The 16,909-nt window shown below is 43.6% G+C and overlaps 1 protein-coding gene across 2 annotated transcripts in view; it reads right to left on the reverse strand.

Moving 5' to 3' along the window:
• The window catches only part of NRAS (NRAS proto-oncogene, GTPase), a 138,873-nt gene that overhangs the window by 101,873 nt on the left and 20,091 nt on the right, over window positions 1–16,909 (reverse strand). For both annotated transcript variants that reach the window (XM_069238736.1, XM_069238735.1), the window contains exon 2: window positions 1,220–1,347. In XM_069238736.1, the coding sequence (XP_069094837.1) occupies window positions 1,220–1,330 (111 nt within the window). In that variant the 5' untranslated portion in view covers window positions 1,331–1,347. The remainder of the gene's footprint in view (window positions 1–1,219; window positions 1,348–16,909) is intronic.

Below are 16,909 nucleotides of genomic sequence, written 5' to 3' on the forward strand. Positions count from 1 at the left end.
CTTAGGCAACCAGAAACCCAATTTCTAAAAACATGTAAGCTGCAGTATCGAAGGATGGCAGAGAGGGAGGGAGCTTTCCATGAATAGTGAGATACTTTCCTGTCACATCACACTACCAACAGAAGAGGACGTATTTCATCTACTTAGGAATGCATTAACAAACAATCAAATGCAGGAGTAAATGAAACTGAGCTAGGACAATGAAACATTCGATTACTGAATGAAGGACTCAATGCTTGAATAAACAAATGCATTGAACAATGATTGCATGAATGAATGAAATCATGAATGAATAAGCAAATGATTAAATGTATATACGAAAACATTCATTGATATTTGAATGAACAAGTAAACAAATTCTTGGAGGAATGATTGAATGCATACATTAATGGATGGTTGAATTCCTGACTAAACAACTGAATTATTGAATGCAAGGATAAACGAATGCATACATGACTGAATGAATCATAAAGCGCATAAACAAACATGCTTGAATGAATGCTTGCTTTAAAGAACCAATGAAGTATTAACTTCATAAATGGATTGAAGAATTGACATACATGCGAGTGAATAACTGAACGCATTGATAAACAAATTTGTGGATTACTTCTTGAATGGATGAGTGAAAGTTTAACAGTATGTATGAAATAATTGCTTATTGCAGTAAATGACTGAATTCACTTGCTTAGTACAGCTCTGCAAAGTCAGCCTCCTAATGGCATGGCTGGATTGAAGGGCTAAGTGTACAATAGCAACAACACTGCTTCTCAGAGCAGTGCCAAGTTTATTTTTCTGTCTTGGCCTCTCCCCAACACACCCTCTCCACCACCACGAATAAAAAAAAAACAAGCACTGGTAATGTCAATAGGCCTCTGCAATACAAGAGCAATTGGCTTTGTCAATGTATTTTAGCCATGTTGTATAACAGCGCCATAGCACTTTCTTCCCTGACTTTCAGCCATGTTGAACAGAAGCCAATAGCTCTCACATTGCCAAGACCTATTGTCTTTGCCAATGCTTGTTTTGTACGGGGATCGGAATTTACAGCCCTGCTTGTAATCATACACTTAATCCCTAAGAGAACCATTTGGTTATTTTTTTAAAGTAACACACAAGAAAAAAAAGTAGTTGGAAACTACACCAACCAGTAAGGTGTTACATGCATGTACAAAGCACAGTAATTTTCCTAAAAGAACAAGAAGTCCTCTGGAAGCATTACCTCAATTGTAGGGTCATATTCATCTACGAAGTGATTCTGTATTAACTGAATAGTCAGAGCACTTTTTCCAACACCACCAGCTCCAACCACCACCAATTTGTACTCCGTCATTTCACTCCAGCAAGAGCCTAGATAATGGATAACAACAGATCAGAACTCTGATAATGGGTGGTTAATTTAACAAAGTAATACAAGTTTTCCGATTTTAATAAGCATTGTGATTAAACAGATGATAATGATGAAAACACGATATGTAGGAAAGCAATTTCACATGATTCACCTACACAGACTGGAGAGCCATTTAGTCAAATTATGTTTACTGAGAAAAACTGTGAAAGTGGTGACTTCTGTAAGTAAACAAATATGCAGTGGTGGTTGGCAGGGTTTGTGGGCTTGGCTAGCAACCGATGGGTGGAACATTATACTTGTGCAAGGGAAGAGGAGCAACCAGTACAGAAAAGTTGATGGGTACCGGCAAAGAACCTGAGCTTACGGAGGACGAAGGGTTTAGCGTAGGGGTGACGCAAAGACATTTAAAGGTAGAACAACAAATGATCCCTCATTTACATTTGATGCAAAGTACATGTGCTATGTGATAATAATGTGCGTGGCACTCCACTCACAAGAAAAAGTTAATTTCATATAATCAAAAAAGTAGTCTTGGAAAAGCAAACATTCAATTTTAATACAAGTTTAAATTGTCCAATCTAATCCAAACATTAAATTAAGAATCTGTAAAAATTAGAAACCCATCCGTGGTAATACAATTTCAGCCAACACGTGTTTCATCATAGGAAATTCTTTTTAACATCCCGAACAACTTCTTCAGGGCTAAAAATTTTAAACATATTGATAAAGTTAGGAACCAAAATGCTCGAACTAATGGTTGAACAATAAAATAAAATGAAAGAAACCCAATTAAAAACAAAAATGTGGAAGTCTCATGTACAAGAGACCTTTTTGTAATGGCTCACGTGAGTATCAATTGAACCAAGAGGTAAAGAACCCAGATAAAATTGCATTGAAGTGCTCCCCCAGAAAGCACACTCGAATCTTGTGTCCTACCAACCTCCACCAAAAAAAACTCCAAATAGTGATATCATGCACTTCCAATTTAATGCGAAACTACCCTTGTGTCAACAAATTTCTTTATAAGATTCTGAATAGTACCTCATGATTAGATAATTCCTAAAGAGTCCATTGTTTGTCCATTATTTGATCTAATGTTGTTTATGTTTCTCCTTACACAGCAAATTAACCAGATCTATCATATAAGCAAAAAGCCAGGAAAGATATGATGTAAATGGTTTGCACCCAATATATATAGAAAATGCCAACATGCAATAAAATTTATTAACCAATGTGCATTACACCGTGCCCCCGTGTAAAATACCTGAAATCCAGCATCCAAAAGTAGTAGTATATATTCAATGTTATGGTAAATTCATCCTTATATTACACTGCAAAGAAATTAAGACACACTACCTAAATGACAAATGAACAAAAACCGGAGCTCTGGTTTCATGCTCTTAAACACACAAAATCTTCTAGTGGAGAACCGAAAACCACCCCCCAGGTGCTCACCTAATATTTGTAGTATCCTTTTCAGAAGGTGGCGTTGTCATTAGTCTGGAAAACTTTTTTATCCAGTACAATAAAAAAAAAAAACGTGTACACACATGTTTGAAAAGTTTAGACTAAGAGGCTAAGTATAATGCTCCCAGAATGCTCTCTGATTATATGCAAATGAAGTGTCATTTAGTAAAATGTGTTGATGCATGCTAGTATTTCCCAAAAATATTTCTAATAGAAAATCAGTGTAACCATTTTCAACACGATTATGGGAAGCATGAAAATAAACAAACACTGACAAAGCCAACTGATCTGACATACTTTTACACGTCTTTTAGTTTCATCAATGCGTGTCTTGTTTTGACATGGCTTTTGTAACACTTTATTGTTGTGGGAGCTACCAGGCCCTCAACATTGTAACAAACATTGGCAAAACCCCCCCAAAAAGTTTTTGAACTCTTAAAGCACACGTTGCCGCCAGCGGCATAACAAAGGCCCCGCAGCCGCCCTCCAGGGGGCCCCGTCAGCACAGCACCTGCCCTGAGTGAGTGTGGAGAGGGGGCTCCTCCATGTTCTTTGCAAAGGGGCACCCTCCAGTTTCGTTACGTCACTGATTGCCACTGTAGTTCCTGACACTGAACAAAACTACTTTGTGTGGCAATATGCTCCTTGTGGAAGAGCAGAATGCGATCACTCACAGTAAAGCCAGCCGAAAGAGAGAGAAATAGAAGTTTAATAAAAACAAAATGTCTTTGTTAACACCAGACCTAATTAGGGACCAAGACCCACATGTAGGTAGCTTTTTGCATGTCGCAAACAGCGACTTTAGCTGTTTGCGACGTGCAAAAAGCACATTGCGATGCACAAACCCAGTTTTGCGATTCAGTAACCTGGTTACCGAATCACAAAACGGGTTTGCGACTCGCAATTAGTAAGGGGTGTTCCCTTCCTAATTGCAACTCGCAGTGCAATGTAGGATTGTTTTGTGACCGCGAACGCGGGCGCAAACCAATCGCAGTTTGCACCCATTTCAAATGGGTGCTAACACTTTCGCAAAAGGGAAGGGATCCCCATGGGACCCCTTCCCCATTGTGAATGTCACTGTAAACATTTTTTCAGAGCAGGCAGTGGTCCTGCGGACCACTGCCTGCTCTGAAAAAATTAAACGAAAACGTTTCATTTTTCGTTTTTGTTATGCATCTCGTTTTCCTTTAAGGAAAACTGGCTGCATTACAAAAAAAAAAAACTGTTTTATTGAAAAGCAGTCACAGACATGGTGGTCTGCTGTCTCCAGCAGGCCACCATTCGTGAGGGGGTCGCAAATTGCGACCCACCTCATGATTATTCATGATGTGGGCATTTGCGAAGCCTTTGCGAATCACAGATGGTGTCAAGGACACCATCCTACATTCGGATTTGCGACTTGCAATTTGCAGGTCACAAATCTGAACCTACCTACTTGTGGCCCCAAATTCTTAAAGAAAGTCACAAAAGTGCACCCATGGTATATGTCGTACCCCTATAAAATATTTGTGAACTGTATTTTAGCGTGGGTAAATACGATGTGTAGATTTGCTCATGTGAAAATCTATTGAGCATTTGCAAGTTCATTTTCCCTCCAGCCACTTTCTTCCCAACCCTGGAAGAAGTTCTAATTCTGCCATTGTCAGGAGTAAATGTCCAACCTTTCTTATTATGGGAAAATATTAGAGAGAAGCTGGTAAAAATCTTTAAAACATGCAGGTTAGTAGGTTTGCAGACTCAAAGGCATTCCAGCCCTGGAACTATTGCTTACTGCTTCCTCCAGCCCCAGTATGCAGATCTGCAGAAAGGTGGCAAAATAAGGAAATTGCTACAGTAGGGATTGAAACTCCAAGTATTCAAGCCCTACTATGGTAGTAGCCCTGGCATAATCAGAGAGGCTATTAATTGCTGCCATAATTTGTCGCCACACTACATGGCACCAAAGGGACAAGTAGATCTTTTTACAGGACAAGTAGATTTGAGAAGCAACCTGTCCCCTGGACAAGTAGATATTTTAATAAATTCCACACCCCTGAAACTTGTATTAAAATTGAATGTTTGCTTTTCCAAGACTACTTTTTTGATTATATGAAATTTACTTTTTCTTGTGAGTGGAGTGCCGCGCACATTATTATCCTGTTTGTTGGGTTTTTATGAACCTTTAGGGGATGGGTGTTTTCCCTTGTGCAGGCACCCCTCATTTCTTGTCGTAACTTGTGCGATTTAGGATCCTGAGCGCCTGTTTAACCCTAACATTTCACCCCATTAGCTAGGTTACATGTGCTATGGGTGCAGTGCACTTACGTGAAAGGATGGTGGTCTGAAACACATATTACTTCACTCTACAAAGAGGTAATGAAAGGGATTATATAGACCCAGCACAAATTATAATCAACAACCATCCTATGTGGAATGGTGCGGCAAATAGCCTCATGGCAAAACTGAGCACTTGTGTGACGTGTTAGGAGTTGCACATTGAGTCTAAATGATTTAATACGTTTCTGAGTAGTAAACATTGCAAAATGAATCACCTCGAAGTAGACAGAAGTACTGAGCAACAGTGAGAAAGTGCTTTGGCCAGGATTACATAACTTGATACAGTGAGCAAAATGGGGTTGAATCCTGGGTCTCTTAGTTACAAGTATGCAACTTTAAATCTTAACTCAATCTGTCACCAATTAATCCCACGTAAATGCCCCCAAAAAATCACAAATCCAAGCCCATTAGCATTAAGAACAAGTTGGAAACCTTTAAAAAAGAATCATAGAATCATAACTGCAAAGGGCGATATTACTGTTTAGGTCTTGATTACTGACAGCTGTGGCAGTTTGTTGGCCAAACTCTTGCTCATCAGGATTGCATGGCTTTGTTTTCTCTTGATTTAATGACTTATCCTTCCTAATTTTCATTTGCCTCACCAAGGATCATTTCAATCTCACGGTGATCTGATTGGTAGATATTTATCCTTCTATTACTGATGTTGTTTGCATTGTCATTTTCCTTTAAGCACTCCATGAAAGGGCATATTTTTCTTGCATTCTCCCTATGCCTTGCTTTGCATTCACTTTGCCCCTACCCTCAGTTCTGTTTTGGTCCCCAGCCCATGCTCATCCACTGCTTTCCCCAAGTCCTCATACCATGTTTCTTTTTCTGCAGCGCTATATGCAGTGCTTGTGGTGAGAATCCTCTCTTTTTTCTGCAATCCTATGCATGTCAATTGCGAAGAGATTGTCTCCCTCTCATTATTGTGCTGCTACACTTTTGAAGCAGCCTAGATTTACTATAAGTGCCAATCAGTATTTATTTATCTATAGCCTAGATGCTCAAACAATCTAGCAGTAAAGTTATCAAGGAGCTGCAGTCCAAGGGGAAAGTCGCACTCTCCTCAGACCAGAACCCTTCTCTGTTTGCACACACCTTTACTTCATGGAGCGTGGAGAGGCTTTGAGATTTGCAGGAGAGACTCTTTTCCATGAGCCCTTAAATAGCCAATGTGAGGAAATCAATTTAATACATGGTGTGGTTCTGAGACCTCAGCATGTAACAAACGCACTACCTGTATGGAGTCCAGTCAGAGTTGTTAGAAACCTTGGCTGAACCCTGGGTAGCTCTGACTCTGAAAAATCAGGCTTTATCAAAAGAACAAGTATAAAGCATTAAGCAATACCAAAAACAGTCAAATAAGAAAAACAAGATACAATAAAAATCCAACACCAATTCATAAAAATAGGTTGTATTTTGATCTTTAAAATGACACCTTAACGACGAAATTCCACCTGAGGGTGCCGAATATAGAAGTATTAACCAAATAATAAATCACTCTTATTCATTTGAAAAACGAATAAGCATTGGCAACTACCATGGTTAGTGAATCACTCCAGACTCCTGCGGGCGGGCGACCAGCTCAAGCAGGGAGCAGGTCAGAGGTCAATGAGGCTTGGTAGGACAGTTACCTCGCAGTCAAAGCAGTCTCTAATCCAGTTCGAGGTTCTATGACAAACTGCCATAGACTATAGTGGAGTGGTCCTGGTGAAAGGAATGCACAATGCTGAAGATGTTGAAGGATGCTGATCTGGTGACTGGGTCTTCCAGGGGCTACTCCTCAGTCGCCGATGCAATGAAGTGACTTTCGCCACAGGGGTCGATGTCCCTTAAAGTCTGGTTGTAAGGCTTTATGTGAATTGATGGAAAAAAAGTTTGTGGAACGCCACTACTAAGAAACCATTTCACCTAAACTGTTTAATGGAAATTTGCAGGATAACTGGTATTTACAATTTCATAGAAACCAATTCATGGATTATTATTTTTTATTGGCTCTTGCATGCTTAGTTTTAAGGTGTAAATGAAATGGCTGCAGGTCTTATTTTCAGAAGCATTTTTGTGAGAGGTAGTTATTTCAGTGCCTCTGTTCAGAAGACATTATTTTGGATTTATACATATTTTAGATTGTCAAAGAGTTACTTCTGGTGCTTTAATTTGCTAAATCCTCACTACCACTAAAAACCATCCATCCCTGCCACCTAAATAAAATCCTATACACAATCTAAACTGCAGCCATCTCTGACCCATAAACTCTGCATATCCCTCAACCCCAAGTTATTTCTACCCCGAAACTCCACTCATCCCTGAACACTAAAAACTCCTCACCACATCAGAACTACACCCATCCCTGACCCTAGACTCTGATCTATTCAGCATTAAAAAAAAACTGTCTATGCCTAAACTCCACCAAACCCTGAACCTTTAAAACCTCTCACCATCACCATCAGCCATAAACCTTAAAAATTACCCTCACCATCCAAACAGCAATCATCCCTGACCCTTACAAAATCCTCACCATCTCTAAAATCAACCCACTGCTGAACCCTTAAAACTCCCTCACCAACCTAAAATCCACCTATTCCTAAACTCTAAGAAACGTTCTCCTCATAACCTCTACCATCCCTGTCCCTTAAAACCTCCCACCACTTCCATACTTGACCTATTCCTGAACACTAAAAATCACCCATCACTGAACTGTAAAAACCCACATCAGCCCAAACCTTCGCCCAACCTGAACCCTGAAAGCTCAACATCCCGACACTTGATTGATTCCTGAATCCTATAAACTCCTCTCCAAAACTCCACTTAGCCATTAACCCTAAGAAGGCCTCACCACCATAAACTGAATCCATTCCGGAGCCTTTAAAAACCCTCCCCTCCCCAATCTTTACCCATCCCTGAACTTTCAAAGAACACCTACACTTGAACTCCACTCATCACCCGTAAACATCACCTATCACTAAATGCAAACTCCCTCACTACCCCTAAACCCCAACCAAGTTTAATGCCATTTTGAATGTTTCCTTAAAATTATCTTTCCTTTGATATGGTTCCTTTAATTTTTGATTTACTTGTATTTCCCTAAAATTGGTTTCCATGATTTAGTTTGCTCCAATGTTGTTTCTCAGTATTCGTTTTCCCATTAATTCACATTCATCAAGCTGAAGTCCAGCCAAAATGTAGCTGCTGCTAGTCTACAAGTCTACATTTACTGAGAACCCTGCCATCCCTTTTAACTAGTTGTAACTTTCTTCTTGGGTATCCAAACTACACTCTGACAACTCTTCCAGGTCCAGCAAACTCTGGTGCAACTCTTCAGGGTCGGGTCACGGTCTCCCAAGCAGCATGTTGCCAGTCAGGCGTTCTTGGATACCAATTCACCAACACAGACTTCTTCAACTTCTATACTCCAGTGACAGTAACAAGAAGTCAGCCAGTTGACTCTTGGAGTCACTGTCTATCTGAGGCTTGGGATTACTTTTCCCTCGAGCAGGGCAACACATGCACAGTCCTCTCATTGCTGACCCAAGGAGCACCAGGTGCAGTCCAGACATGCACAGTCTTCTCACTGCCTACCCAATGAGCAGCAGGTGCAGTCCAGTAATGGGGGAGCCTCTCTTTGCTGGGTCCAGGGAACAGCAGGCCAGTCCCTCTTCAATCTGCTCTTCAGTGCAGATGAAGTCAGGATGCCATTTTTATGCCCACTTAGTACCCTAAAGTGATGTGGCAACTATTAGCCAATGGGCTATAAGGTCCCCCTGTCACCTAGTGACAACTTCCTGTGAAGAGTGGTGCCTATCTATTCCAGGATGCACTACTCCCACACTCTCAAGGTGGCAGGACACCTCTCAGTGTGTGGCTCTCCCTACCCTACCCCAGAGGTGTGGCTACGTGCGGACAACATACCCATATAAAAAACTGTTTGCCAATAGCTTACCCTTCTCTGGCCTAGACTGCAACCTGTCTGCAAGAACAAAAGGCAAGCCCCTTATGTGCATGTCCATCATTTGCCCTTCAAAGACTGCTTCCCATTTGAAGCTCACCTTTTGAGTTTCCGCCCTGTTTGGCCTTTCTGCCAGGGAGAAGTCACACTTCTTCCCAAGGCAGGCCCTTTGTGTTCCTACCTAGGAGTCATCTACTCCTCTCCCCTGGAGGGCAGAAGACTGTCTTATGGCCAGCAACCATTAACTGGAAAACTTTGGGCAACAAAGTGGCTACTTACCCACTTGTCACTTGTGCAAACGTTACATTAAATTCGACTTGTGCATGAAGTCAGGTTTAATGCAACAATTCTTTTGACATCTTGAAGTATCACATTCAGTAGTTCCATTCAGACGTTAGCACTGCTGAACTGTCAATGTATAACTCTATGCTCGACAATGGCGCTACTAGCCTTTCCACAGTAGAAACGACAAAGTACGGCTTTTACTGCCAGGGCATGTAAAGTTCAAAAATGACACGTCAAACTTTTTAGTATAACACACTCTGCTTTAGGATTTAGTAGGCCTGCTTTAGGGTGACTTATGAATATTAAAAAGGAAAGTGTGGGTTTTTACCATTAATTTAAATGGCAAAGTTGAATCAGCAGTTTAAAACTGCTCTGCCAGCCAGCAATGGTGGGCTAGGAGTCATACTTTGCTGTGTCACACAGATGGTGGCACCATAAGTGTTGCAGCTCCCAAGAGACAATGTAACTTACACACCCTGGGTACTATATATTAGGGCCCTATAAGTAAGTTAACTTATTCCAGTTGTGGGTGAAGCATTCAGACATATACTTTTTATGGGTCAGAGCACTGGCATCAGGGTTTGTTTTGCATACCCCAGTGCAACTTCAGAGTCAAAAGCCCAGCAGCATCAGTCCAAAAACATGGGGGTGATCATGCATAAAGAGGCATTTCCTTACATCCAGGAACAAAAGGCTGAATGTAATGGACAGAAAAGAGATGTTTGAGTACAAGAGAGACACCTGTGGTGGAGGGTTTGGGGGTGGGCGGGTGGATCAGGGGTAAAGCGACATGATCTTCCCCATGGAGTTTTGGGCCAACAGAATGGTACACTCAACTGGACTGGGTGGAGTTATCGATTGGCCAGGTTAAAGACTTGGTGGAGTTACAGGCAAAGGTTTTTAGAAAGGGGGGTTGGGGTGTGGTTCAAATAGTCTTTTCTGTCTTTTTTCTTTGTAGCTCAAGCCACAAGCAGTTTAGGAAAGTGTTCAGTGAGGTGCTCAGGGATCAAATTTGTTAAGAGGCAGGGTACAGCTGGCTTCTATTTTAGGTTAGGCAGTGTGCAGTAGTCAGACAGGGCTCGGGAAGTACTGAGGGTGCTTTACCAGAACAGTAGGGGGGGGGACCTCCTGAAACAAAGATTGTTGGAACATTCTTTGGCGGGACTCAGGCACTCCTGCAGAATCTCAGAACATGGAGTAGCCATGAGATTTTTTATTTACTTATTGCTGCAGGGGATTAGATGGCCCCGCAGGGAAGTAGTGGTTGTCCTGGTCAGTGGTCAAGTAAGCCATACAGTGAGGAGGCAGTAGTTAGGTGGTGAAATAATGAGGTTGGGTAACATAGGCGACAAAGTAGCCAAGGGCTTACCTGTGGAGACTTCTTGTGTGGGAGAGAAGGGATTCGAGGCAAGTAGCAGATATGTTGGACATGGCTGCATGGGCATTCACAGGCTCAGACAAATGTTGTGAGTATAGGCATGGTGTGCTACAGTCATCCCAGGCGAAATGTCAGAGTTGGGCCGTCAAGGGGCGCAACCACCTTTAACTACCAAGCCTGTTACAAATGCATTAGAGGAACAGCAGTTGGCAGCACCTAAAATGGTGGCGCCCATCAGCTACAGGGGCAAGGCCATCATTATCAGTTCTTAGTCCTACCCAGAAGTTAATGAAGTGAGGCCCGCGAGCTCTGGTATTCTGCGCCAGGGACAGAGGCCAGCAACAGCACAAGCAAGATTGCAGGCAGCAATGCTGGGAGGGCAGTTGATAAAAGTTCCCTGTAGCACTGGGTTAGGGAATCAGTCTGACCTGAGAGGCGGAGCAGTGGGACCAAAGAGACCAAAATATGTTATGAAGGTTAAGTATATGCAGCCCTGGGGGGGAGCATTGGTCCCCTGGGAGCAGGGGAACCTGGGCTAGTGGGATGGTTATAGATTGATGAAGGCAAGGGATTAGAGGACTGTGAAGGACCCAGCCTAGGGAAGCTGAAAGGCCCACCAGTAGCAAAGAGACTGATAGGCTGGGTGATCTGGTGATCTGGTGGGTGTGAGGCCCACACAATATTAGTAACTGAGGCTGTTAAGGGTATCTTGACATGACTAAGAACAGGATGGCTTGTGTGCACCAGCCTGATGCGAGGGAAACATCACATTGGCCACCTTGATGGCTGGACCTGCAAAAAAGTCCAGTTTTATGGATGTCAATATGGTGTAGGATTAGATGTAGTTTAGCACCTGTGGTGCATGGATAGGAGGGATGAATGTGAAGGAGGGTGAGGAACGGTTTATGATGAGGAGAATGTTGAAGAATTAGAAGAGGGGAGGTTGTAAATAAAGATGCATGGACGGGACTTGTGGGGGTGGTTGATGGAAGAGTGCTGTGGGGGCATCAGAGGCTGGATAGGAGATGTTAGTGCATTTCAGATTTATGATAAGCCAATGGGATAAAAAGTGACAAAAAGGATGAAGTCTGAGAGGACAGAAGATGCGTCAGGCAACATCAGAACATGTATGGGCAAAGATCGGAGTAGGGTGTTTGGTGGAAACAATGTGTTGGGAGACAAGAGGAAAGAAATCACGGTTGGAAGAGTCCGACAATGGGATTCTTGGTGGGCAAAAGTCAGACAATGGTGAGGTGATGGTGGGGCTTCAGACAAGAACTTAAACAATGAAACATGGGAAAAGCAGAGGGAGAACTGGTGGGGGGGGTACAGAAGGCTAATGGACAGGAAAAATGAGGGAAAGAGAAAGTATGTAAGAAGGTGCCATATATGGTGTACATAAGTCGATTATTATTTGGGCTGGAAAAGTGGCCACCTCAAAGGATAAGGCCACCACCTGACAGATGTAATACAAATGTAATAAAATGAACATGCTCAATACCTGGTAACCAACATAAGACAGTGAGGCTTAAAGCAAACTCAATGTGTAAAGTATTTAAGCAGTTCATAAACAGTACAAAAAGTCACATAAAATAGGATACATTTCCAATAGAGGAATAAAGATATACATGGTATGAGTAAAATAAGGCAAAACAATAACCCGGAGACATTCATTTAAAGACATTTAGGTGAGAATAGCACCAAAAAAGCACAAAGGGCTAATGATAGTCTATGGGAGCGGTAGACCAGGGACTAGGGGCGTTTTGAGGAAGACCTCAAAGGAGGCTAGGTCAAATACACCAAGTAGATTCGTCTCGGTGCAAACCTAAACCTCAAAAAGTTTTAAAAAAAAGCTTAACAAGTCCCACTGCAGAAAGAGATTTCCTTTCTTAGTGGGCACTAAAAATATAGCTGCAGCAATAGAAATGAAAGCTGGATACTTAAAACAGGTTTGGCTGCACTGGAACTTTGGAGATATCCCTATGAATAATGTCCAGGTCCCAAAGCAGAGTGGGACAAAGCTATTCCCTAATCCCCAGAGGTGCTGGGAGTCTAGACCATGACAAAGCTGAGATTCAATCAAACAGCACGGAACTGTCAATTGGATACTTTTTCCAGCAGGTCTCCTGAACGTCTGGAGGAAATGTTTGGGAACTTTGAAAACCTTTCTTCTGGCGCCCGAACAACCACAGGGGACATTTCTAATGCTCCCAGGAGCTTGGTGGAGAGCACCTGGAGACTTGCAAGGTGTCAGAATGAGGCCAACAGCAAAGTTCAGTCCAGTTCAGTTCAGCTGGGTACCTCCTTAAAAGGCCTCTAGTAGCTTGTTGTGGCTCAGTGCCCCTTCAATCAATACAGCTCCCTCACCTACCTCCTGTGGTTTTTACCTCACCCCCAACTCCTTACCTGCTCTCCTACATCTTCTTCCCCGTTCTCAGGAACAACTTAATGATGGCCGCTGAATAACCACGACAAAAGCAAGCCAGTCTGCACCTGGACTGTACCCGGCCCCACAATCCCTTTCCGCTGAGCCCTCAACGCTATACAGCATCCATCCTCCGTTCCCTCAATCCAGCGCTGCTACAGCATTCCACACAGCATGTTTGGACCTATTTACTGCTTCCCCAGCTGCTTCACTTGCAGCGGTTTCTCCTACACACGCCCCCCACACTCATACACCCACAACGTCGACCCAGACTCCCTAGTGTGCATACTCCTCAATACCTACTCTCTCAGCAAACACTCCATTGACATCTGGGACTTTCTCAGCAAAAGTGCAGCAGACCTCCTCTTTGTGACAGAAACTTGGCAGAACCAAACAGGGACGTCTTCCGACATTGCCATGACCATCCCAGGAGGATATAAAATCACATGCCAAGACCATCTTCACAAAGCGGGAGGTGGACTTGCAGTGATCTACAAAGACACCATCAGATGTGCCACAACCACGGACTCAAGACACCCCCTTCTTGGGACACTTGCATTTCAGCCTCCAAACAAATGGCAGCTTCACCATGAAAGATACCCCAGCATAAAGATCACCAGGACCATGAACAAACTTCAGCAACTTCTTATTAAACTACATAGCACCTCCACTGTCAACCCCAAAGACTTCAAACTACTCTGCGACTTCAATTTCTACGTTGAAGACTCCACTGATCAATTGATCAGCACAATCAATATAGCAGAGTGGATGAAAAACAACTGCCTGAAACTTACATCTGACAAGACGGAAGTGTTGATCTTCAGAAACGGGAACTTCCCTGGGATTCCACCTGGAGGCTTTTAGAGAGACTGGTCCCAAACCAACCAACCATGCAAGCAGCATCATAAGACAACAAACTCAACATGGCAGCACAGGTAAACAGTCAGCGATATCTGTTTCCATATATTCTGCATGCTTTTCAGAAAAACTTCAAATTGATTCCCAGGAACTCCAGACATACTTTAACTCAAGCCCTCATTACAAGCAGACTAGACTACAGCAATACACTATACTCTGGAATCTATAACCACCTCATCTGACTTCAGACCATCCAGAACGCTGCAGCAAGACTCATCCTACACTTCCCACGTTGACCCACATCAACCCACACATCAGAGCGCTCCAGTGGCTGCCTATACACAAATGTTGCCAATTCAAACTCCTCACGCACGCACACAGAGCACTGCAAAACATAGGAACAGCAAACCTTAATAGGCGGCTTCACTTCCACCAACTCACTGGACTTGTGCGCTTAGTCTCACACGCACACACACACACACACACACACACATGAGCAAAAGCGGAACTGGAGGCCTAGGTTTCTCTCACATTGCACCAAAAACCTGAAATTACCTCCCTCTTCACAATAGGGCCTCCTCCTCGCTTTTGAATTACACAAGAAGTAGAAGACCTGGCTCTTTAGCTCACTAACCATGACCGACTCGCTCACCTCTGCCACAGTCCCAAACTTATACACCTGCTCCAGTGCCCAGATACCCTACTGGTTTTATTGGTGGTCATATTGGTTCAGTGGGAAAAGAAGATAACCAAGTTCAGGTTAGTTCAGTAACCAGACTGGTCTAGCACTAGTGAATTGTTAAGAATTAAAGGGTTTTACTGCGTTCGCACAATTTCTTGTTGGGTTCCTTGATGTTTAAGAGCAAGGATTGTCCCCAGAGCTGTCAATCATATTGCCGAGGTCTCATTCACAGTGGCAGAGGTTCCATGGTTCTGCACCAGGAGTTGAGAAGGCAAAGACTGGGATGCTGTTGGAACTGTCAGGATTTGGGGGACTAGGGGTCTTGGAGCTTGCTGAAAACTCAGTGGCTTGGTCTACCAGGAAGGCCTACAAAGAAGCGTGGTGGGAATTTCTGGAAGGTGGAATGGTCAGGAGGAGGTTGCCTAATGAGGGCACTGAAATGAAAGGATGATGATGTCCAACTTATCCTGAGGCAAATCAAGAAGGGTTTAGCAGCAATGACAATTTTGGGTAAGATGTTGGGAATTGTGTTTTATGGCATGTATTTGGGACTATGAACAGGTGAGTCGGAATGTAGAACATTGGCAGGTTGGGCTAGGGAAAAGGGTTGTTCAGGTAAGAGTGCCACATCCACTCTGACCTCTCTAATTTTCATTTTGACTGCTTCCTGTGAGGATCGCCTGGAGGATTGTGGCTAGGTCCTACCATGGTTGGTTCTTTGCACCCAATCTGGCATACCCCATGTGGAGAGGATCCGAGTGGTGTTGCTGGCTTAATTATTTTTGGTGTGAGGTAACATTGTTGTGACTGTGAATGTGTGGCTGTTTTCAGTGCATTTAGGTCGAGGAGAGGGTCGTCAGCCAAGAGTGTGTGTTACTGAAACTTAGCCCGCTTACCACCCTTTGTGGGAGCACAAGCAGCTGAGTTGGATGAAAGCGACGCCCCCACCCAGGGAGGTAAGAGTGCTGGAACAGTAGAGTAGACCCAGGCGGTAGGGATGCCAGGGAAGCAAAACCTCCCACCAACCACCCCCTCATCTCAGAGCCGCACCAGATATGTTGTCAGAACAGACAAGGATGGGGCACCGTATCAAACCTGCCACCCCAGAGACCAGTAGGTGCACAACAGTTCTTACTTCCCCAGGCAGCAACACAGACACTAACTTCAGGCTGACTCAGGGAGTGGCCCCGGAAATCAACCCGCTTACCGCCACCTGCAGCACGAGCAGCAGAGTTCAGAGGATATGGGAGAACTCCTAACTGAGGAAGCGAAGGTTAAGGAGCTCACGAGTATCACCCAAGGGTAGCGGGTCCCCTCGAATCCACCACCTAAGTCTATGGCTAAGGCGATAAAAATAGAAAGATGCTTTATTAGCTGTCCTCCCACCACCAGTTATCCAGAATTGTGCCCAAAATCAAGGACACTGGGGGTAATGAAGTAAGTACACTCCCGGAGGTTGCTGAATCGTTCGCTAGCTACAGTTGCCCCAGACGTTGCTCCCAACTACTCTGCTCAATTCCTCAAGGACGTACCCCCCCACTATTCTGACCTCACTTGACAAAGATACTGGCTAAGCCTATTACGAGTGTGGAAATAGCTTCTGCAATCTCCATCCTGGTCTCTGGGAAGACTCCTGGCCCTGAAGGCTTCCCTATTGAATACTATGCAGAAGTTCGGGAAGTCCTGAATCACCAGCTCCTCGCCCTCTATAGTGAGGGAGACTGCTTGGGTTCATTCCCAGCCGTCCTAGACATGGCCACCATAGTGGTTATTTGGAAGACTCACCACATCCATCGCAGCACTATGCAGACTACCGCCTGATCACACTTATTAAAGGGGATATTAATATTTATGCCACAATCCAGGCAACCAGCCATAAAAAAATATAATAATAAAGAGTGCTGCCACTCCTAGTTCATCCTGACCAATGCGGGTTCATGACAAACCACAGTACAAAACACTGTATCCGACGACTTCATGTGGCCTTGGCCTACCGACAAACTGCCTTCTTACCTTGCCCTACTTTTTATCGACTTTGAGAAGGCCCTCAACACAGTGGACTGGAAGTACTTGCAGTTGGTCTTCTGTCGGACTGGCATGGGACCTCGTTTCCATAGACTGCTACTGGCTTTATATGTTTATCCCACAGCTCATGTCCAAATTAATGGAACCCTCTTCCACACAGTCCCCATTCCTCTAGG

Source organism: Pleurodeles waltl, chromosome 6, assembly GCF_031143425.1.
Source record: "Pleurodeles waltl isolate 20211129_DDA chromosome 6, aPleWal1.hap1.20221129, whole genome shotgun sequence".
In the NCBI taxonomy this organism is placed as follows: Eukaryota; Metazoa; Chordata; class Amphibia; order Caudata; family Salamandridae; genus Pleurodeles; species Pleurodeles waltl.